The 24,779-nt window shown below is 34.0% G+C and overlaps 3 protein-coding genes across 4 annotated transcripts; 1 reads left to right on the top strand and 2 right to left on the bottom strand.

The window, feature by feature from the left end:
• Positions 1-9,568: 9,568 nt before the first annotated feature.
• LOC112422866 (putative nuclease HARBI1) lies at positions 9,569-10,686 on the bottom strand. The gene is made up of 3 exons (XM_024786595.1): positions 10,387-10,686; positions 10,091-10,316; positions 9,569-10,017 (listed from the first exon to the last, which is right to left on the bottom strand). The coding sequence occupies exons 1-3, from the start codon at positions 10,684-10,686 to the stop codon at positions 9,569-9,571; spliced, it is 975 nt and encodes a 324-aa protein (XP_024642363.1).
• A 1,385-nt stretch (positions 10,687-12,071) lies between these two features.
• LOC11427579 (cyclin-dependent kinase F-1) lies at positions 12,072-15,431 on the top strand. The gene is made up of 2 exons (XM_003620580.4): positions 12,072-12,608; positions 14,255-15,431. The coding sequence occupies exons 1-2, from the start codon at positions 12,144-12,146 to the stop codon at positions 15,041-15,043; spliced, it is 1,254 nt and encodes a 417-aa protein (XP_003620628.1). The 5' UTR covers positions 12,072-12,143; the 3' UTR covers positions 15,044-15,431.
• Positions 15,432-16,129: 698 nt separating this feature from the next.
• LOC11440015 (probable plastidic glucose transporter 2) lies at positions 16,130-23,598 on the bottom strand. Of its 2 annotated transcripts, none has more exons than XM_039826595.1 (14): positions 23,333-23,598; positions 21,286-21,418; positions 20,761-20,872; positions 20,582-20,679; positions 20,350-20,482; positions 19,404-19,503; positions 19,213-19,325; positions 19,037-19,130; positions 18,374-18,527; positions 18,104-18,247; positions 17,950-18,023; positions 17,382-17,470; positions 17,044-17,158; positions 16,130-16,696 (listed from the first exon to the last, which is right to left on the bottom strand). In XM_039826595.1, exons 2-14 carry the CDS (start codon positions 21,377-21,379, stop codon positions 16,514-16,516), a joined length of 1,503 nt encoding a protein of 500 aa, XP_039682529.1. In that variant the 5' UTR covers positions 21,380-21,418; positions 23,333-23,598; the 3' UTR covers positions 16,130-16,513. The 2 variants fall into 2 exon arrangements, with proteins under 2 accessions (XP_039682529.1, XP_003620627.1); XM_003620579.4 differs by having other exon boundaries at positions 20,582-20,649; positions 23,333-23,595.
• Positions 23,599-24,779: the final 1,181 nt, after the last annotated feature.

The following is a 24,779-nucleotide window of genomic DNA, read 5'->3' as shown; positions in this document are numbered from 1 at the left end:
CTCACTTGAGAAACCCTCACAACACCCACAAATTCACCTCTTTCTCTCTCATGCCTTCAAACCAAAAGGAGACCCCAAAATTGTCTTTGTCTCCCTCCCTGAGAAACACCTTGATGCATTTTTTGTCATTCCTTGTCTTAAAAGCATTTTGTTGTTTATTGTTTCCACATGCATGTTCCTAATTTTTAATAATACTTTCATTCTTCAAATTCTTATTCTTTAGGTAGTACTCTAATTTTGCTTGGGAATTTGATAAAGTTTAAAACTTTGAATTATTGTAATGGTGGAACCCCAATCTTTTGGAATTTTGATCTTTAGGATTTTTCTTAAATGCAAATTTTGTTGAGGAACCTCACCGTTCATTTAATTTGGTTGTTAGTGTGATGTCTTGTTGTGTTGTTTTTGTGTTTATAAGCTTAAATTGCATGTAGTATTAGATTAGGATTAGGTTTTGCATTTATTGTGTTGACCTATAGGTGTTTTATAATTGTTTTAAGTGATGTTATGTCTATCTTTGTTTGAGTAACATAAAATTTATGCAACCTTGTTAAGTGAGTGAATTTCTTGCATGGAACTGAGTTTGTGACTTGAAAGTCATTTGGTGCAACTAAGTTGAAAAATAGATCATAATATAACTAAATTTATTTTTGTGGGAAGTTTATATGACCTTTTTTTTAGTTCTACGGGTTTTGTACGAGTCAGGAAACTTGTGGGTGAAATAGATTAGTATATTTGCATCAAAGAATGGACACAATTGGTGGATTTATCTAAATTTTTCTTATACTGATCTCATTGTTGGGTTCTATTGTAATTCTCATTGTTCAAAATAGCCCGAGCCAACCGAAAAAGTCATGTGAAGGAAAACATGTATCTTTTGAGCCAGAAAGAGTCGACTCTGCTTGAAAAATAAATTGGAAAAGGCAATCAGATACCACCATACTCGAGGAAGTTAAAATTGATGAGTTATTAAGAGGGTTGTTTGTGGAAGATTTCAACTTTGGACTCATCAAGACTACCAAAAATATTAGTATATTGTACCCTTCAGTTATCTCGAAAAATTTGGAAAACATATATTATATAAGCGGTAATATATTTTCATGCTCTGATGATCTCCCGTATTCCAATGAAAAAGGTTGCTTTAATTAACAATACTGTGGACTGCAGTGGCAAAATGTAAAATAATAATCATAGGACGAGAAAGAAAAATGCTTGGTGTTTGTCATGCGAGGGGAGCTCTCGCCAATAGCCTTTTTCTTTTTTGTCATTCGACTATCTTTATCCTTTCCATGATGTTTCCGAACATAAGATATATCAATCATATTGTTACCTTTTTCATTGGAATAAGGGAGCTAATGTTGACCTTTGCATTCTCACACAAAATGTGTGATTAAGTCACGGAAAACCAAGATTTTGCTTAGAATATATTTGCTTATGGATTAGTTTTCTGATGTCTATCATTTTCCCATTTATAGTAGCAAAAATAAAATCATTTTTCTCTCACTTCATCTAAGACATTTTAACATAGAAATATGTTGGTGTTGATTGTCCAATTTTTTGGAGACGAATGAATGGTCCAAATTTTTTTAAAAAAAATCTATCCATGCGGAGTCCAGGACCCAATGGGAATTTTGAATACACAACTCTCTTAATGACTCGTGTCAACTTTTCCTCAAGTATGATAGTAATTGATCTGGTTGTCTTTGCAGATTTGTTTGTATTCAAAACAAAGTTAATTGTTTGTGCATCAAAAGACATATGTTTCTCCTTTCATGCGACTTTTTTTTGTTTGTTCACTCTACTTGGACGATGGGAATTACAAATCATAGTTCACTACAGGTATGTTTGAATAAGTCACCAATTGTTCGCATCCTCTGTTGTGTATCTGCTCATCAATTTCAGCGGAGTTTCCTTTGGCTCACACATCACCCTTCTAGATTGATGTGTCTGAGAAATAATTAACTCTCTTATATTTACACATTCTAGAGATAATAACTTTTTAGCAGCAGACTGTTGTGTACATGTGGGGGCTTTAATTTTTCCCTTTGTTGTCAAGGCAGAGTCTACAAAGTAGAACAAAAATATTACAAGCAAAGGTCAAATAAACAATCGAGAAAAATGAATTTAAAACACATATAATATATATTTTTCAACGTAGTTGCACCAAATGACTTTCAAGTCAAAATAACAACTAATTGAGTTTCACATAATGAATTCATCTTCTCAACATGGTCGCATAAATTTTCGGCTACTCAATTAAAGAGTTGGCCCTCTTGAGGAGAAAATAGAAGCTTTGGAAAGAAATGTGCGAGGCTTCCATATATCTTGCTAAATTGAAGGTTTTGTCAATAATGTGTCAAAGTTTGAATGTAAATTTTCATTTGAGTGACAAGAACATCAAAGGAGTTGGATTAGCTTGCAGGTTGAGTTCCTAATTCAGTGCATTTGACAAACGAAAAGGAAAATGAAAAGGATACTAAAGAAGGCAATGACGAAGATGAAGAAGTTAGTGAGATGGAAGTCACTAAAGAAGAAGATTCAGATGAGGATCAGTTATCCTCATTAGCAGAGGGAATTGCGACAACTACGGTGGTTAGCCATTGGATAATTTTATCTCTTTCCTTAATCCTCTTTATTTCTGTTTCCTCTATTTTGATAATCTAATGATGAATACATTGTTTATTTTGAGTTTAGAATTATGTAGTTTTATTTGTGTCTTGTTTGAGTTTTTTTTTTTTTTTTTTTTTAATGTTGCGGGTGAGTGTGTTTCTATGTCAGCAATTTTGTGCAACTGTAGTAATAGTATAACTTTGTGTGATATAGGGAGGCAATGTATTAAAAAAAATTGAGTCGACAAAAATTTAAGTATTTCATCTAAAATTTATTCTAAATACATCAACTTTTTCTTGATTTAATTTCCTTTTTTTATATATGACTATAGGGAGTATATTTGTTTTATCATAGGACATGTGCCCATGCAAAATAATTTATGTTTCTTAACAAAAAGTCGTTAAAGTTAAAGATGAGTTAATAATATTTTTTTTTGGAAAAAGTAAAGTTAAATCACTTCATTCAAAGTTAATGGATACAAATAGACGACACATCATGAAAAATATAGGGGGATAGGTTGGGAAAATGAAGCATTAAGATCATCTCTAATGGTGAGGTCTTCACCATTTAAGATCCGATACTTAATAGGTACTTCCATTGAGGAAATTTTTTTTGAGGATCTCTTAAGACCAATGATCTCACTTAAGACACTCATTCTTAAGTGGACCCCATGCCATTTTTTATTAAAATAATCATTGTTGAGTTGTTTTTGTTGAAATGTAAATGATAAAGAGTGACGTATACATATGAGACCCGTTTAAGACCTCAAAATTGAGGGTCTCCATTGTGGATGCTCTAACACTACTATGAGCAATCATACTTGTTTCTCTCCAAACATACAACACTAAAAAGTCAATTCTATTAAATAAGAGACATCTACATTGAGATGCGATATCATTAGATGAATGTGTAAAATAATTGTACACTGATGGAACTAATTAAACTAGTAAAATTAACTTTCTATTGTTTTAAATATACACAAAATCTAAATAGACTTGACGTCTACATTATTTTAATAGAATCAACGATACCCCGATTGGTGGAATCAAATTCACAAACAATAACTTACGGTTGTTTGATGGGTAGAATAAATGAAATAGGATACGATAAACTATCACGTCTCAATAAAGTTTGATAAACCATTATAGTATGATAAATTAATTATGTTGTCTATCATATTATGTGTCTATAGTAAAATTTTAATCTTGCAGGGGAGATGAGTTAGAAACCCGTAGAATAAGGTAAGAATATCTTTTCCTTTGGTAGCCGTAATTCATTAACCCACCGCATAGCATGATACAATCCAAGAGCTTCTCCGACATCCATTAAGCACATTGGTGAGAACCATACAAATTTGGCACGCACGAACTGCCCCTCTTCGTCACGAATGCATATTCCAATACCTCACCTATTCATAGAAATCGAAAAAGAGGCATCGACATTGCATTTCACTCTTCCACGTCTCGGTTTCTACCATAGGGTACCTGCAATGTTGTTGTTCGCATTCTGCACAGCAGATGGCAGCGTGACAGCAGCTGTTGTAACAGTTTGCTGCGCCACTTGCCTCTTTCTGTTGGCAGATTTCCATCCCTCCAGCAAATGCTTTGCTCTTTCAATAACGTTGTGATAATTCTCACTATCCTGCTGCCATAATTTAAGGTTTCTGCTCTTCCAAATACTCCATAAAATTGTAGCAAACAATTCTTGTTGCGCTACTGTCGCGTGTTATAACACAGCAAAAATAATCTCATGTGCATCGTCAAATCTGTGCAGCAACGGCTCAATGACAGCCCATAAACCAGCAGCTCTCCACACGCCTACTGTTGTACAACAATGGAAGAAAATGTGGTAGATGTCTTCATGCGGATCATCACACTTGGCACACAATGACGGACACATAACACCTCTACGATTTAGTCTTGCACGTGTAGGTAAACATTCCCTACACACTCTCCAAACCATGCTCTTAACTTTCGGAGGCACTTTCAATCTCCACATGCCACTCCAATGACCATTCTTCCTAAGATGAGAATTATCCACTATGTCTTCAATACACAAACAGTACGCACTTCTTACCGAATATTGTCCGTTCTTTTCTGATTTCCACACTAGTCTGTCATCATTTACCTGTGGAAACAGTGGTGTATTTAAAATATGTTGTGTTGTTCCTTCTTCAAAAACATGTCTCACAAGCTCTTCATTCTAACACTCAACTCCACGATGAATCAAGTGACCAACCGAATAACCTTGTAGAGCCATATGTTGTGCTAGATTCACCGGAGGGATACTAGTGCCAACACCGAGCCAAGGTTCCCCTAAAATAGGAATGCCATAACATGCTCCTACCTTCCATCTTGCTCCATGCCTCACAACCAGTTTTGCGTTAAAAATGCTCCGCCAAAGAAAACTAGGATTATGTCCTAATTTTGACCCGAGATAATTGCCATGAGGAAAATACCTTGACTTGAAAACCTTGGAAACTAGAGTGTCTGGTTCAGTTTGAGATTTTCACCCTTGCTTTTCAAGCATTGCTACATTGAACACCGCAAGATCTTTGAATCTCATTCCACCATGCCACTTGTGAACTGACAATTTGTCCCGCGCTAACCAGTGAATTCCTTTATTACTTGCACCTCCATGCCCCCACCAAAAGGCATTCAACATTTTCTCAATTCCGTCTAGCAAGGAATTAGGAAGTCGAAAAATGCTCATCACATATGAGGGAATTGACTAAATGATGGACTTAATCATAACCTCCCTTCCGGATCTAGATAGACACTTGCTTCTCCAGCTATTAATTCTTTTCCACACGCTGTCTTTAATGAAGCTAAAGGTTGCCTTTTTACTACGTCCTACCATAGACGGTGGCCCCAAGTATTTACTGGTACCCATCACCGCTTGTACTCAGAGAATATGAGTTATATTTTGTTGGAGCTGCTGCTGAACATTTTGACTATAAAAAATTTCAGATTTTGGGAGACTTATAGCTTGCCCAAATGCACTTTTAGTACTCATATTTTCATTTTTATGAAGTTTTAGTACCTCTACTTTACAATTTAGTTTTTTGGTCTTCATGTTTCAATATGACTTTTGATCTTCCACCATATTTATGTACAACTTTAATGACATCTCGAAGTCATTAATGATGTAACAAAGCACATGTGAACACCTTACTAAATTCAATACGTGTACATGTGCTCTCCCACATCATTAGTGACTTGAAAACGTCATCAAAGTTGACATTGAATTAGGATGGGATCAAAAGTTAAAATAGTTGAAATAGGAGATAAAAAAGCTGAATTTTGAAATAAGACCAAAATTTCAGGTACCAACGATACATTTAAGCCAATTATAAATTTTATGTTATAGTTTTTTTTTTTTTTTGTGTATCCAAGTATCCTCTGCGTGCAACTGTAAATAGTAATCACTCGAGCTTTGTGAGACTCAAATAGATCACAAACTCTCCTTTAGAATTTTAACGTTGCTGCACACCCAAAGTTGAATTCGAACTCAGAACCTTAGTTAAATTAGAAGACATTCGTGTCATCTCATCTAAGCGTTTTGGATTAATTATATGTTATAGTTTAGTTGTTGACGTTGCTTTAATTAATATTTTAAAAAATATAACCATTATCGAAATAAGATAAGACGAAAATGCAACACTATAAAATTACTACTACTTCCCCTATAAATGGAATACTAATACTAATTCATTTAAGTTAGTTTGATGATGTTGACTTAAGATTTTGAACTGCGTATTTCTTAAAATCGATTTACGTATCAAAATAACTACTTATTATTTTGGTAGATTAATTTGACTTCTTAAAAAAATACAACTACTTATTATTTATGTAATTTATTAATCAATTTTTTTATTCTCTCAAAAAAAAGATTAATCAATTTTTTACCAAACTAATAGCACCAACGATGTTTATTATTTATCCCTTGTGTTTTTTTTTAAAATGAAGGAAAAAAAAAACATGTTTACATATTTGACCAAGTTTTTTTTACAAAATTTTATACCAAGTATTATATATATTTCTTTTTAACAAGCAAAAATGGAATATATTAGAAACACAAAAGGATCCTCAAGCACAAGGTGTGCTCAAGAATCCTCAAATATTATATTAGAAACACAAAAGTATTATATTTTTTTTGGCTTAATTGCACTTTTGTTCTTCGCATTTTTACCAGCTCATGAAAATGGTCATGTCTCTTTCAAATCGAACAAAACCAACTGTCCTTAAACTATCATGTTTTTTGCAATTTTAGTCCTACCCCCTATTTTCACCTCCAAAAACGCACAGACCACCATCTGCAACAAGCTCCAACAGTTCACCGTCATTTTTTTTGTTGAAAGAAACAGTTCACCATCATTGTTTAGAGGCTTAAGTCCACGCTTAAATGAGAATTTTGGATGCTGGTGAACTGTTAGAGCTTGTTGCAGATGGTGAACTGTGCGTTTTTGGAGGTGAAAATAGGAGGTAGGACTAAAACTGCAAAAAACATGATAGTTTAGGGACGGTTTTGTTCGATTTGAAAGAGGTGAGACCATTTTCGCGAGCTGATAAAAATGCGAGGACCAAAAGTGCAATTAAGGTCTTTTTTTTTTACTTCTTTCCTACCTTACTTTGAATTATTATTATTACAATCAAATATTAAGTATGAATTATTATTTTATACCAAATATTTTATGCCACTTTTGTGTACGGTTCTCAAAGATGGTGGTCGGACCCTTTGTTATGTCTAGGTATCGACTGACCATTCTTTTTGTATTTCCTTATTTAACTGACTGTTTATCGGGGTGGCTCCTTAGTACATCTTGTACTTAGGAGGTTCTTTGTCGTCGTTAATATATATTACATTTTTATGTCTTAAAAAAAATATATCAAGCATGAACAATTCTTTCTATCTAGATTCCAACTTTAATTTTTGAAATAATGAGAAACTAGTTTTTTTCATGATACACCCAATCTCATTGTATTTGACCAAGCATTTTAATCATTTACATTTAGGCTCTGTTTGGATTGATGGAAGAGAGTGGAACGGAACGGTATTTAAATGAGCGGAATGGAATGGAACGGAACGGAACGGAATGGAATATGGATTCCATTCCATTGTTTGGATATTTTACAATTTAATAGAACAAGGTTCCCACTCCATTGTTTAGATAATGGATGGAATAAAATAAGTTACAATATTTTTTTTCCATTTTTACCCTTATAAAATAAGTTCCATATTATGATTATTTATTCATATATGTATCAAACAATGGCTAATATCACTGACTGAATGTAACGAGAAAAATCATAGACTAAGAAACATCATAGACTAATAAAGAAAACATCATAGACAAGAAACATTATCCTGTCAAAACGCAATAGTTGATAATTAACATGTACTTGCATGAGTAATGTTAGAACCCAAACAGAACAAAATAACAGTGCTTGTCTTTTTTTTTTTTTTTTTCCCACCAAAACAAGCTTTTCTTGCTTCTACAAAAATGGCTTTTTAAACCTCTCAAAAAGCTAACAAACAAAAGAGTTTCTTTTCAACCAACATTAGCTGTTAATAACAAAATAAGTAAAGCATGGGTTCACTGCAGATCATAATACTCTTCTTCAAGGATAGTTCGGCACAATGTAAGGTAACATTTCCTTACGCTTATCAACTGGAATTCCATTAAAAGCTTTCAATGCTTCTGGATGTTGAACAAGGTGCATGTAGACACAAGGCAAGGAAGCTTCTTCAACACCAATCTCGACCAAGTTAGCCCAAACATCTTCAGCACTAGAACTCTTATTCTGTTTGACCAACTCTGCAGTGTTCAGTTCAAACATCTCAGCCATTTTCTTAAAAGTCTTAGCAATTTCGCTCATGCTTGTCTCATCTTCATCCACCTTTCTTGCACGTTTCTTATTCCTAGATGATGGTACATCTTGAGGCTTCCTAATAGAAGGTCTTTTAGGAGAACCATTGGGATCAAATTCTTCATCAACTTCAAATCCCTCCAAAGTAACTTCATTGGTTTCAACCAAATGGTCTATATCCTCAATGGTTGGACCGTAATTTTTTTTAGCACTAGCAGCTTTTTTTGCTCTCATTTCAAATCCTGTATCTTCATCATCTCCTGTTGCTCGATCTTTCCCAAAAAGAGTTGCTAGTTTATCATAAAACATAATAGGCTTATTTTTCCACTCAGCAGCTACGAGTTTTGTCTACAATTTCGTAAATTAAACAAAGTGTTACATAAAAAAAAAAAAAAACTTATCATGTACACTTGATAAAAAAAAAATACTTCAGTTGAAGTAAATAATACCTTAATTAGACTTTCCCAGACTTCATCTTCAGCAATCCACATATTTGTCTCTGCATTCCATGCAAACCCACTCAGACCATTCTTGAAAACATCATAACAAGGATTGAACTTTGCTTTGATATTTTTCATGTGATCTTTAATCTTGTCTTTAGTAATTGGCTTGTCTGGAAAGTGAGTTTTCAGCTCTTGAAAAATACTATCCATTGCAAATGATGTCAGACTGTTACCATTTTTATTTCCCAGAGTATGTTGATGCAAATATGCATCAATCAATACCTCATCCATAGCTAAAGTCCAATTACAAGTATCAGGACCTTTGCATTTCCTTGGCCTCTTTGCACTTTCTTCCATATCTAATATTAAAAAAAACAAACGACATATATAATAATTCAAGCACAAATTACAAACTCAAGCACAAGTTGAAATATGAAGATTCCAAGCACTAAAAATTAAGATTCAGATTGCAAACAGATTCCCCAAGTTCACATTAGTATCAACAAAGTGTCAGTTTTCATACTCAAACAAATGGCAACACGTTAAGCTTCAAAACATAAGCCCAAAACATCAAAACAAACACCAATAAACTAGCCTAAATAGCCTAAGAACACTCCATATTTGAAAGAGAGGCCTTCAAACACTTTTTTAGTAAGCTATCCACATTGAACCAGTAACATCAGCTCTAACTAGCTCTCCTCTAGCGGTATCATCATTGTTTTCTCTTTGAGCTTGATGTCCCTCTTGCAAACCGCTTTCATTTGTGAGCTCGTGACGCACCTCGTCTATTAGATTCTGGTTAGGGTCTTCAGTCATCAAATAATTGTGTAAGATGCAACAATCAACAATGATTTTATTTTGAGTTTTAATTTCAAATGTGGGTTCAGTTGAAGTTTGCAGAATTGGAAATATCTTCTTCAACACTCCAAATGCACATTCAATAGACATTCTTAACGATGAATGTCGATTGTTGAACAACTTGCGAGGGTTTCGAGGTGGATTTCTAGAATATTCTTGTAAGTGGTAACGTTCTCCCCTATAAGGTGTGATGAGACATGCCTTTAAAGGAAACCCCGCATCAGCAAGATAATATTTTCCTATAGAAAATAATGAGTCTATTAGTTTGGATAAGCTACATACTTATAAAAAGCTTTTGTATTTTTTCGTTACCTTGCGGGACTTTAAGAGGATACCGACGTGTCAAAGCACTCTTTACTATTCTTGAGTCTGATGCTGTTCCTTCCCATCCAACCAAGACATATGTAAATTTCAAGCCAAATGTGCACGCAGCGAGTACATTTTGTGTAGGGTAATCTTTTCTACCACGGTATCTAGGTGCAAGTTCTGTTGGAACTTTGACACGTATATGTGTACAGTCAATTGCTCCGATACAATCCTGGCATTCAATTATCCCATTAAAAGTGTATAACATAACTTATCGAAGTGTAAGACAAACTTATTCTTACCTTGAAATATGGGTAGAACCTATTGTTGTTACGTATCTTTGGAGGCACTTGTGTTCCATCAGGTTGTTTCAAAAATTTGTCTTCCAATTCTATCAAAGCATCTAATACTCTATGAAAATGACGACTAATTGTTTCACCTGAGCGTCTAAAGAAGAAGGACAACACACGATTTCTGACGTTATGTCCGACTGTGTGAAGAAATTTGGCTACTTGTTCCTCGATAGATGCTCTTCGTGTATGTGTAAGCCCACCGTGATCTCGTAATAAGGTGCACAAGTTTACGAAAGCTTTGGGACTCATACGAATTATATCATAACATCGGTCACTACCTATTATATGTTTCATTAGTTCGTTCCTAACTTTCTCTCTATGCTCTATGATTCTAGAGGGTATTTGAGATCTAGACTTGTTTTTTAGGCGAAATATTAGAACTATAATGATGGATACTTGAACAATCATCATTTGAAGCAATTTCAAATGTTTTGTTCTCATGTCTTCATTAATCATCTATAACAAAGCAAAAAAAGAAAAGAAAAGAAAATCACATATAGACAAAAACTCAGTACCACAAATAACAAAGCAAAGAATCATATATAGACAAAAACCCAGTACCACAAATAACTAAGCAAAAAAAATCATATATAGACAAAATCTCACAAGTCTTCACTGTTCTAATGATGGTTACTTTATACAACTAGCATATAGACATAATCTCAGTTCCAGGAAAAAAAATCAAATGACATGCATATGCCATATATAAGAAACTAGAATAAACAAATAAAAAGAACACACCCTCTATTTTACATTCATCAACTATCTACATAGAGATACTCCACACTACCAAAAATGACAAAATCATAGGATACCCAAACAGAGCAAGTGTATAAATTTATCACGATCACCTAAAATAAATGAAAATTTTGACGCTAGTTCACAAAATAAATGGCTCACAAAGGATTGATGTTATGATACACATAATAAAAATGAAAAGATCACGTGACAAATAAAATTTGATACACATAACTAAACATGCATAGAAGCATACGGTGAAAAAATAAATGGGGTAGAAATGAGGTACCTTGTGAAGCAAAATCGTAGAAATGAGAAGACAGGAGAAGAAGAAGAGCAGTCAGCAGTACAAAGAAGATGAAAGTGAAATGCAGTCAGTAGAAATAGAGAAAAGAACGTGTTGAAAATTGTGATTGAGTAGAGGAAGAGGCAAATAAAAGGAGGGTAGAATAGTAAAATTTCAAGACACAAATTTCATTCCATTGGATACCTCCCAAATTGGGGGGAATGAGAAATTGAAGGATTGAGTGGTATAGAATGGAATTGGTTCCATTGCATTCCATTCCATTCCACGTACATCCCCATCAATCCAAACAATGGAATTTTATTATATACCATCTCATTCCATTCCATTCCACTACAACCCATCAATCCAAACATAGCCTTAGGCAAATTAAAAGAAAGTGAATGAGTTCATAACATCATGTGGTCCTATACCATTAATAGAATCAATTGAATTGAATAATAATTTAGAAATATTAAGAAGAAAAAAATAATAGAAAATAACAAACTGTGCGACTAATGAAGACAAACAATAACATAAAGAGTTGAAAACCCAAAGAGAAATCAAAGAGTGTTAAAAGTTGAAAGTCACACACCATTCACAAAAATTCTCCAAAACTCAAAATTTCTTCTTTTATTTTCATTTTGTTATAATTAATTTTTTTCAATATTTGAGAAAATTGAACATGGATCCTCCAACAAAAAGTTGGAGCATCCATACCCGACCCGAAATCACAACCAAATACTCCATCTTCACCCACATCGGCTCCGGCACCTACTCCGACGTCTACAGCGGCCGCCGTCTCTCCGACGGAACACCCGTCGCGTTGAAAGAAATCCACGATCACCAATCAGCATCACGAGAAATCACCGCTTTACGCATTCTTCGGGGCTCCGAAAACGTGGTTTTCATGCATGAGTTCTTCTGGAGAGAGGATGAAGATGCTGTGATTGTGTTGGAGTTTTTGAAGAGTGATCTGGGTACTGTGATCAGAGATGGGTTTGGTGGTGGTGAAGTGAAAGGGTGGATGATGCAGATTGTTAGTGGGGTTTATGATTGTCATAGGAATGGGATTGTTCACAGAGATTTGAAGCCGGAGAATTTCTTGGTTTCGGAAAATGGGGTTTTGAAAATTGCTGATTTTGGACAGGTTTTTGTTATAAAGTTTTGATCTTTGTGTTTTTTTACTTCATTTGTGTGTTTTGTTTTATGTTGTTTGCTTTTTAATGAGTGTCTGTTTATCGGGTTCTGGTAATTCGGAGTTAGGTTAGTCGGTAAGTAAAGTGTGACTAAGACTTGTTTTAGTCCGGATTTGAATTCGGGTATGAAGTTTATTAACTATTTGAGTTAAATGACTTGATTTTAATGAGTGTGTTTTTCGGACTACGTTAATCTGGAGTTGGCTTGGGAGATAAGTAAAGTTTGATTAAGAATAGTTTTAGTCAGGATTTGAGTTTTTTCAAATGATTTGTCGGCCAGTGAAGTTTATTAACTACAAATCACTTGGTTTTATGAGTGTGTTTCTTGGGCTTTGGGCTCTGGTAATCCAGACTAAGGTCAGGAGGTAAGTAAAGTTTGACTAATAGTTAGTTGTTATAGTCAGGATTTGAACCCGAGTTTTTCCGAATGATTTGTTGTTGAATGAAGTTTATTAACTACTTGAGTTATGAGCTTATTCACTGTTAGGTGACTCACTTTATTGATATTTTTTGTTTGCAATTTGCTTGTGTAATGTGGTTTGTGTTCATGGATTATTGCAGTTATGTGGCAATAGCTGATCTTTAACTGAATGACACAATTTTAGGATGTTTGGGTTGACTTATTTGAGCTTATCTACTGACATATGTATTTGTGAGACTATTTCAGAGAACTTATGAAAACAGCTTAGGACATGTTTATAAGTTGTTTTACGCTTATTTTCATAGGCTCCCCAAGATAGCTTATGAAAACAGTTTATCGTTTAGATATAAACAATTTAACTTTATTTTCTCTTTTGTTAATTGTTATAGAAATAGATTATACATACATGCTTAACAGTTAACATGATTAGCGCTTATGGTATAAGTTGCTAATTAAGTTGTTTATCCAAAAATGACCCTAGTGCATGTTTGGAGGGATGTTGAGTGTGGTTATAGTTTCAAAATGTACCGTTTTAGAATTTGCTTGTGTAATGTGATTTGGGTTAATCATGGATTATTGCAATTTGTGGCATTAGCTTAGCTTCCACTGAATGTTGCAATTTTAGTGCATGTTTGGATTCACGTTGAGTTTGGTTGAAGCTTCAATGCGTAGTTTTTCTTAAAATCACGGTAGCACGCTATGATTTCTCCAAATTCACAGTTAATCCAAACATACACTATCATATGTTGAAACTCAAGTGTGAAAACTTAGGTTTGACTATAAATAAGTTAAATGAATAGTATATAGGATAGATGATCCATATGATCGTTTTCTTAAAGTTTTGGACAGAGATGTGTTATTTGGGTCGATTGTTGGTACAAATCCACATTCTGGATGTAGATTAAAGAAATAATGATTGTGTGTGTTTGGTTGAGTGATGGGAAATCGCCACCATTAGTTTAGAGTTATCACATCGTGATTTTTAGAAGTTTCAATGTCCACCGTGATTTCCCACAATGATTTTAGTGTTTTCCATATAGCTCTTTATTGTGTTCTTTGGGGTGTGTTTGCTTGTGTTTAATTTTACTTTGACGCATTCTAAGGTGATTCTTTGTTTTTAGAGGGATTGGCTTCCTGATCTACTATGAACGTTTTTAATTTGATTACTTTTTTCAGGCAAGGATACTTGTGAAGTCTGGATTTGATGCAACAAATCATGGAAGTTCATCCCATTCCCAACATCCTCATGATGTTATTCCCTTATCAGACAATGCAAACCAAACTGGATATGAAAATCAAGACGAGGAGGAAAGAATGACTCATGATGAATATTTTAGAGTGTTAGATGAGCTGAAAATTCAGAGTCACACATATGACACTGATGATAAGGACACCAACACGCATGACGGTAACAACTCGTGCCGTGCAACATGCACAACTAGTGACGACGACGATGATGCTTGGAAGAATTCTTTGCCATATGAAGCAAATGAAGAGAGGGATGAAAAACTAGATGGTTTCCTCACATCATGTGTTGGAACTAGATGGTTTAGGGCACCTGAACTACTTTATGGATCAACTAATTATGGTTTAGAGGTTGATCTTTGGTCATTAGGATGTGTCTTCGCTGAGTTGTTAACATTGAAGCCTTTGTTTCCTGGAACAGGTGATATTGATCAGATTAGTAGAATCATTAGTGTTTTGGGTAATCTCGATGAGGAAGCTTGGAGTGGTTGTTCTAAACTTCCTGATTATGCAAGAATTTCTTTTAATAAGGTGGAAAACCCTATTGGTCTTGACGCGTGCATGCCAAATTGTTTGCAAGATGAAGTTTCCTTGGTCAAAAGATTGCTCTGTTATGATCCAGCTCAGAGAGCCACTGCGGCGGAGTTACTTCATGACAAGTACTTCTCTGAAGAACAACTTCCTGTTCCTATTTCTCAGCTAAGAGTTCCTTCAACTTAAAATGGACAAGAATGAGATTCTTCAAGTGGGTTTGATGGTAACAAACAAATGAAAGGATTGTGATTCTAATTTTGAGGACTGACACTCGAAGATATGATTGCATATTGAATTCTATTTTTTTAATTATTGTTAAATATATTTATGATCCCTGTGAAATTGGAAAAAATTGATTCTTGTCTTCTGAAAGGTTTTATTTGTTCCTGAAATTACAAAATTGTGTGTTTTTTAGTCTGGGGGACGAGGACTGAAAATACATTTTTTTGACAATTTATAGGGATAGGCAATATTTTAATATTCATGTGTACAAATATAGTGAATTCTGGGAGCATTATATGCATGGAATTGAATTTGGCATTTGTGTATTTCTATTGGTATTCTATTTGCTGCACTTCACTTGTGAAATCTGCGGTTGGAATTTTTGTGTGGTTAAAAAACAGAATTTAGAATGCATTGTTGAATAACAAGCATAGTTTAGCAAATTATTAAGTTATAATTAATGTAGAACTTTGTTGTGTTGTCAAGTGCCAATGGTATGCAACTCAACCTAGTTAGAAAGATGAAAGATTCTCACGACCAATGCAGTGTCCACCAAAATGTGCTAATAGATCAAAGTTTACGTGAGTTGAATTTCATGACTCACTCACTAATGTTAGGTATATATTATCTACATACAAATTTCTTACATTAACAACGAGATTCAAACTAGAATTCTCTAGAATGATTTGAATCATTATGTAGATCAACCTTTGTTGACTCCTTTTTTCTCAGTTTCCTGGAGTTGAAATAAAGGCCAAGTGATTGCATAATGTATATTTGTTTTAAAAGACCGCGTGGAATTTGTAATAGGGTTTTGAGAGTATTTTCACATTCTTGAAAGTTAATATTTCTCCCAAGAATTATTTGAGAAATTGCTTCTTGAAATATGAAATGGAATTTGTGAATTGTGACTTGACAATAAATATGGAAATCTTTGTAAGGAACTGAGAGAGGAGCTACCACTCCACCAAATAATGTGGTTTTGATTACCTACCGATTTTGTTGCTTACTCTGGTGAATAAGGTCAATAGTACTTTGAGAATTACATTATTTTCAAGAATTTAAAGTAACATTTTGAAGACAAAATACAAGCCATTACAATCCTAGAAAAATACTATATTACATAATAAATACGTTACGTGTTGACAAATATTATGGAAAACATGGATTTCCCCCATTATTTTTCTCGTTGTACAGATTTCTCTATCCATGGACATGGAATCACTGGACCCCAACATGAGATGCTAGTAGTAGTATCAATATACTAAACCTATTCATACTATGTTACACTTAAACAATACATAGTTCCTACCTTGAGCTTCTCCTTGTACTATGTAGACCAAGATGGACAAAAAACGTATATGACCATAGCTGAAACTATGATAGCCCAAATTATGCAAAATTATTGCAGTGAATTGAACTCTGTAAGAAGCTCTATTCCTGGGGAAGAAGTGCGATTTCAATTTCTTGAAGTGATTTCCCTTTGGTTTCCACCACATTTCTTTTTACAAAAATTACTGCCATGATGCAGAATGTAGCAAACATTGAGTAAAGCAGTTGTGCACCAAGTTTCTCCAGTAAACGCAAGAACAGTAACCCAACAAAGAAGTTAATGACCTGTACAAGATTGCAAGAAACTTTAGAAGGCTTCATTTCTTAATTTAACCATGGTAAAGTTCTGGAATACAAGAGATTAAATTAAAACCATATAACAGAACCTATCAAACTTATCTAGACTAAATGGTGTGCAGCAAATATAATTATAACCTATGAAAACAAACACAGACACTAGACGCGTGCTGTTAATAATTTGAAGAAAGAAAAATGAATTAATTGAATGTATCACAGGTGTCAATGACGGACACCAGACACACTTTTGATTAGAAGTATCGGTATTACATAAACTATAACGAATTTGTCATAGGACGCAGCAGAAATTATATAAGTAAGCAGAAGGAAATTACCCAATGAACAGACATACAGAATGCCATGGCTTTGGCTCTGATTCGACTGGGAAAAATTTCTGTTAGAAGTAGACCCGGAACTGGGCCAGCTCCGAGAGCAAATGTAAAGACAAACCTGCATGAAAGATGAACAAAATTAGTGGAAAACATCCTAAAAAATTCTCTTTTGAAACATCATCTACTAGTGACCTTAATTCGTTAGTAGAATAAACTTCTCTTCAGCAAAGAAAATGTCACATCACTATTTCTACAAATATGAATTTAATTTACTCATAATTTTCACTACAGATGCATCTGTCAAGAATCAAGATCTGTGTTCATAGTAACAGCATACTTACAGTAGCATGCCACCAACGGATAGGTACAGAGCTCCTGCGGTTGGTAAAAGTGTACTTGCTCCTGTGGCTTGAATGATCATTGATATCGCCTATACCGTACAAAAAATATATAGTTAAAAACGTTTTCTGATTAAAGACCATATTGATCTTTATATTTTTTTTTAAATAATCAAAACACTAGCACAACAAAGGGAGTTTCCCACAGTTATGCTTAGTTATGTGCTTGTGTTGGTTGACAATCCAAACTATAGTCCCCTCATTTATTTATTTTCCTCGATTATTAGATATAGTTTCTATAGATAGTTTAGCTGTGTTATTGTTTGGCTCCCTATCATGAGGAATTCTAATTACGTCTCATAGTTGTCGATATTCATTATAAAAATAATAATACAGTCATCCATATTTTTCAAGTTTTACAATAAACACCAAGCCAGGACTTGAAAAAGGATAACTTGTCCCTGACATGCATATTTTGATGTGTGTGAAAGTCGCCCTTAGTATGATGATATGCGACAACTGGGCTATTAAAGGAAGAAAAAAAATAATAGAACATCTATCCATAATTTACCATGCCAAAGAAACTCCAAAAGAGTAGAACCTTCCTTCCAAGTTTATCCATCAAACCCGTCGAAATGATAGATCCTAAGGAAAGCGGAAAAAAAAAAAATTAGCATTTGAGGATTGAACAACTCAATACTGTCAGAATGAACATGAAACTGTACCTGTCAAATTCGCAACTCCTATGCAGACGTTTGCAAAATCCGATGGCACTCCGGCACTTTTAAAAACAGTTGAAGAGAAATAAAACACAGCGTTTATACCAGATAGCTGTTGTAAAGCAAATAGGGTTGATCCAATAAAAACAACTGCAAAACGAACTCGTGAATACAAATTGACTTTTGGATACCTAAAGAAACTAGTGACAAGCTAACGACAATGACATATAGACACAACGACACAAATATCCTAGAGATGGACATAGAATTATATACCTTTAGAATGATGGCCATGAAGCAATTCAGAGAACTTCACAGTGTCAGTATCTTCTCCTCTATCTACCTTGGATAACTGTGACATCGCAAATTTTGCTTCGGATACACCCAGAAGTCTTTCAAACTCAGCTTCTGCTTCAGCAGTTCTTCCTTGCTGTATGACAACAGAGAGAAGTGATCAAGGACTATCAAAGGATGAGGAGTTGAAGAGATGCAGGGATGAACAGATAAGAAACTTCCGTGCACTACACATTGCCTTGCTAATTAATAAGAACCAAGAACTAACAACTTCATTAACATAGAGATTTCAAGATAATCAATCAAGTATAGAACAACCACCAAGCCTTATCGCACTTATCGCACTAAGTAGGGTCGGCTACATGAATCAAACGACGCCATAGTATTCTATCAAAACCCACAGGTCTTCTCTCTACATTCCCAAACCACCTAAGTCTAGTTTCTACCATCTTTTCTACCATAGGTGCTACCCCAACTCTCTCTCTAATATCGTCATTTCTAATTCTATCCCATCTAGTCTTACCACACATCCAACGCAGCATCCTCATTTCTGCTACGCTTACTTTATGTTCGTAAATATAACAAGTTATAAATATAATCATAATAAGAGATGATGTCCAAGATGAAATAGTGTTAGGTGTCAACCTTGTATAACCAATGTGGACTCTCTGCACAGAAGACCATAGCCAGAGCAAGTATAGCTGCAGGTATGGTAGATACCCAGAAACAAACCCGCCACCTGAGTTAACAAATTCAGGGCATATTATAAAAGAGATCAAGTATAAATATCACATAATATGAATTTAAGATTTATATCATACCATCCAGAAATTTCTTTGACAGGGATTCCAATAAATAACGATCCCAATATACCGAAGCATGTTGCAATCTGGATTAACGCCCCATAGGTACCACGCACAAAAGCGGGAGAAACCTATCATTCAAGATAGCAATCACATGAATAACCACTATACTTTTATCTTTGCCAGTGAAACAGAGGCAATTTACATACCTCTGTCACATAGAGAGCAGCAACGGGAGGGCCCAAGCCCAAGCCAGTTCCAACAAATAATCTTCCTACAAGCATGCCAAACAAGTTGTTTGTTGCTGCACTGAATATTCAGAATTTCGAATGAGATAATTATCCATAAGAACTTATACTTGAAAACATAGAGATAAAACACTAAAATGTAAAAACTTTCGCTGACCAAACTGAAAAGAAATACATACAGGGGTCAGATGTTTCGGCAAAAGCAACTTGAAAAGCATACTAACTCCAGTATAATATATATACACTAACTTTCGTGAGGAAATCTAAGTCTTGCACCTTAAAATCAAACCTAAGGGTCAGCTAACAGAATAACCTTTCACCTATGATTTTGAAACTCATAAAATGGGTGATTTTCTCTGTTGTTATAACATTATCATTAGCATATACTTAAGAATATATGAAAGATGAAAGATATATATTCTTTTCTAAAACTTACAAGGTAGCATGACAATATCATAATGGGAGAAGAGCCCCCAGTGGAAACCATAAATTATATATTCTATGCTTCCACAATAGCGAAGAGATCAACCTTTAAACTAGAACGTTAACAAATAAAACTGAGTACTAGCACATGAATAAATTCATAGAACATTGTTAACCTTACTAGTTCTGTTGATCACATGGATAATAGATATCGACATATCTTAGCTGTACTATAGTAGCATGAAATTGACAAGGATAAACTTGCTTTATCAATAGAAAGAACCTCAAAGACTAATACTAATTATGCTCCTTGCAAAGGAACAATGTATAAATTCAAATTTTAAAATTAACTAATAGAACGTCAACACTAAAAACAATGTAAAATCTAAGAAAAGTTGCAAAGAAAATTCTCATTTATTCCTCACAAAAAAGGAAAAAAAAAAAGAATGAATCAAACAATGTATATTGAATCTGGAAGTATAACCTCATTGCAGCACCAATTATCATTGGCAAAGCACACAACTGGAAAGCCCTGCGTCGCCCCACCGCATCAGCAATCCAGCCACTCAGTAAACATCCAAACAATGCACCACCAAGACATATGCTCACCACCAGACCTTCATTTGAAATCAACCCCAAAAAATCTAATTATAAGAAATTTAACTATAACATGATAGTATCAAACGAAGTACAGGTTTTGGAATCTTATTTTTCACCTTCTGCCAAGGTATTTCCATTGAATCCAAGATCCACAGAAATGCTCTCCAGTGGTTCATTAACAACTCTGTAGAGCCCAAAAATCAAAGGATCAAAACTGAAATATTTAAATAATTCCCAATTAAAGCCATAAAACCAAGAGATGGCATGGAGAAATGGAAACTAAGGAAGCACAAACCCGAGATGGTATCCAAATAGGAATGAAGTAATAGTCGCCACAAGTACATGTGGTAAAGAAAGCTTCCATGAAGGATTTGTGGTTTCCTTATCAATGAAGTTGTCCAAAAGATCTATCAGACATATATACAGCATGATTAGTATTTACCATGGTTGAAGAAATAATAAAAAATATGCAGTACATCACGAAAAAGACACTTCTCAGTTATTAGATTCAGCACTGCAGTCGACTGCAAACTATCAATAATAGAGACAAGAGCAATAACATATAAATGAAACTATGAAAGCCAGATTAGATGAAACTATGAAACTAACAAAAGCAAAATTAGATGATTTGCTTTTCTTTTGAATAATAAAATGTTGAAAGGAATATGTTGAAAAGGTAGCAATGATTTCAGAAGTAGGTTATTTCTATGAGGGGGTATTCAGGTTCAGGTTAGATGCAATATTTCACAACAAAGAATAACGAGTTAAAAGACGTCATGTAATCTGAAGTACAATTTGTAAATGTTAAATGAAGAGATACCTAAGTTTTCTTCCACGTCTTCTTCCATATTTGAATTATCTTTTGAAGGAGTGCGTTTGTACACAATAGAACTTTCACGGTGATGCCCCCACATGCCAAAATTTCACCTTACAGCTTGCCCAAATCAGCTTTACTGAAAAGATTCGGTTTATGTGAGTGTAGAAAACAATATAACTAATAGGTTACAAGAAATATCAGCAAACTGAAAAAAAATCGAAGCTAAATAAACCAATGTCTTATGAGACACTAACAATATTGTTTATCCTGTAGGAAGTCAAATTAAAAAACAACCGAAGCTCCTAAATATATCTATCTTCTTTATCTGAGAACCAAGATATATTTCTTGATTATAATTAATACAGTGTTTCACCAGCCTATCAAACAATCCTCTTCCAATTCGGGAGGCAGGGCTATCTATATAACATACAAGGAACAAATTTAAAATCTTAACGAACTATGATCTATCAAAATTCAAAGCTCAATGTAACTCAACACGTACTAAACACACTAACACACAAAATAATCCTCTAATAGCAGCTATTATATTATGAACAATAGAAAAATGATTCTTATTGATGAAATTAGAGGTTACAATCATATATATACATAAACTGAAAGCTTATGATAACTATGATAGGATAGCAATAGCATATAGAAACTAGAAACTAAGCTACACTAGCTAACTTGCTCTGCAAGTTATCTTCTTTACTTATATCATCTAATATATTATTCCCACTAAAATCATGATACCTCCTTGCATGTAATGGTACTTCATCTCTCCTCTCTGTTTTTTTTTTACAGTGATTCGGTGCAGGAACAGCTACGTATCAGAACTAGAGGAGTCTTGAGAATATTCTTACCCTAATCCTACATAAGACCATGCTTGGATAAATAGTTTATTTTGCAGCTTATAGCATAAGCACTTATGAATAAGCTTTTTCTATAACACAGGATAAATTCAAGTCAAATTGTTTTTGTATGGTCTATAAATAAGCTATTTACATAAACTATCCTGGAGAGCTTATAGAAATAAACTGAAAATAACTTATAAACATGTCATAAGTTGGTTTCAGAAATTCTATTAAACAATCTCACAAGTGCTTATGCCAGTAAATAAGCTCAAATAAGCCTATCCAAACATGCCCAAACACATAAATGCATTCTACCGAAGTGAAAATAGCTAGAGAAGTTTCAAGCACTCAACAACAACAACCTAGCTATATCCCACTAATTGTGGTTGGCTATATGAATCAAAATACGCCATAAATATAATGTTATATCATAAACCATATTTCGATACAACTCATTAATCTCTAGAAGTTTCAAGCACTCAAAAACACAAAATGCCAACTGATAAACTATAAACTATAAAACTTCGCAATTTTAGCATTATCAAAATCAGATTCAGATTCCAACATCACTCATAACTCATAACTCATAGAACTTTCAAATCACTATATTATAACTTCATCATCACTAATCTATACAAAATAACTAAAAACGAATCAGTAAGGATAGAAACACAATTACTCTGCAAATCAATATGTTCATTCATCACAAACAATATCCAAATCTAATAACAAACTTTATTTCTTTCTTAATTTCAATTCAGATTTATACTACTCTACTGAACACACTGAAGATATCAAATTGCTCTGTTTTTCAAAGGAAACAAAATATCTAGAGAAAAAAACGTAAAAGAATAAATAAAAAAACTGAATCTATGAACATTTGTTTAACTAAATCGAAAAAAGAAAACTAACTAAATCGAGATCACTAAAACAGAGAAATAGAAAGCAGAAAAAAAAATCACAAGGAAAATAAACTATAAACTATGAATCACAAACACAGATACCGATGCAAATAACTACATGACACGTTGAAACCGGTAGTAATATAAGAAAATAAATAATAACAAATAAATTGAATGTAATCACATGTGTCGGACACGAACGAACATGTATCAGACACAGGATACGTCTCTGATCAGAAATATCGATGTTTAAAAGAGAATGAAATGAAAAAGTAGGTTATGATGATTACGTACCAATGAACAGAGAGCTCCGATCTATGACAGAGCTCTCTTTGTCTCTCTCTTTGAAACGGAATGAAAGAGAAGGTGGTGAAAAGGAAACGGTTATTGATAAACGACGGAGAAACGAAGGGGGAGGTGCTAACGTGCGCGAGGGGGGTGTTGTTGCTGGTTTATGAAGGAAATGAGAAGAATCTGGTACGTACCGATTGATGAGTGATGAATATGATGGTTGTTGGTTTGCGGGGTAAAAGAAAGAAGGAACGAGAGCTTTAATGCCACTCGTGTATTAAAAGTAACAGTATTCGTTACGTTTTTTTTTTTCATTTGATAAATTAATAATGTGAATTTTTTTGGACAAAGGTGATTATAATTTAGTGAATGGTGGGACACGGTTCTGTACTAAGACGAGGACATGTGTCTCTTTTTTGTCGTATGTTGTGAGGTCTTAAAAGGTGTTAGTTTCCTATTGGTCAATATGGGGCCACATAGAGACCAATGGTCTCGATGTCGATGGAATCTTGATTTAAATCTTGTTTCATTTTCATTACTAGTAACAACTTTCATGAACACAGGGATATTTATTGATTTTGTTGAAATGCTAGTTTGCTTAGTTATACATCTGTAATTTTTGGTCTATGTGAGCTTAATAAAGTTGGTATGGACAATGTATAATATATACATATATACAATATCTGAGGTTCAAATCTCACTCAATATAAAAAATATATCTATAATATTTTACTTAATTTCTTAAAAAATTAAATTTTAATATAATTTTATTTTTTAATTGTTTTTTTGGCTCTTTAACTAGGTTCTTCAAGGGACAATTTAACATTAAATATTTTATTTTAGGATTTTTTTCATGACAATAGAACCTACGATAACAAAATGAATTCAAAGCCTTATTGTTAACAAATCTTTATACTAAATGTTAGAAATCATATGTAACAGCATGTTGATAAGTCTTAAATTGGTCGAAAACACCTTCATAGTAGTTTGAACTCAATAATGCTTGTACAAGTGCTTGCGTATATGTAATATGTGATGTGATATATCCAACTATGAATAAGTTAAAGAAGGCTAACCATGATTGTGTAGCCACATAATATTGTGAAGTAGTGCTTGAAAAACCATCTGCTTAATAATAGTGATTGTCCCAGGACCACTATAACCAACTAAGAGGAGCTTGTGAACTATTTCGTGGAACCGTTGTTGTAACCACATTGGAACTGTAAGTGTGGTGCCGTTTAATTTGGAAAATGAGACTTTTTTTTTACCATGGGACAGTCCCTTTACCCAGGACACCTGTCAGTTTTGAATTGGCAAAACAAAAAAAAAAACTTAGTTATTGCACCTCCTCATTTCTTCAGCACACCACAAAGTACACGTCACACACTATTGATTGATTAAAACATGAAAATTTGTTCTTCTTCTTCTCGCGTTCCATTTCTGCCATTTT

This window comes from Medicago truncatula, chromosome 6 (genome assembly GCF_003473485.1).
Source record: "Medicago truncatula cultivar Jemalong A17 chromosome 6, MtrunA17r5.0-ANR, whole genome shotgun sequence".
Classification (NCBI taxonomy): Eukaryota; Viridiplantae; Streptophyta; class Magnoliopsida; order Fabales; family Fabaceae; genus Medicago; species Medicago truncatula.
The sequence above is the reverse complement of the archived record's forward strand: the minus strand, read 5'-3'. Positions and strand labels throughout refer to the sequence as shown.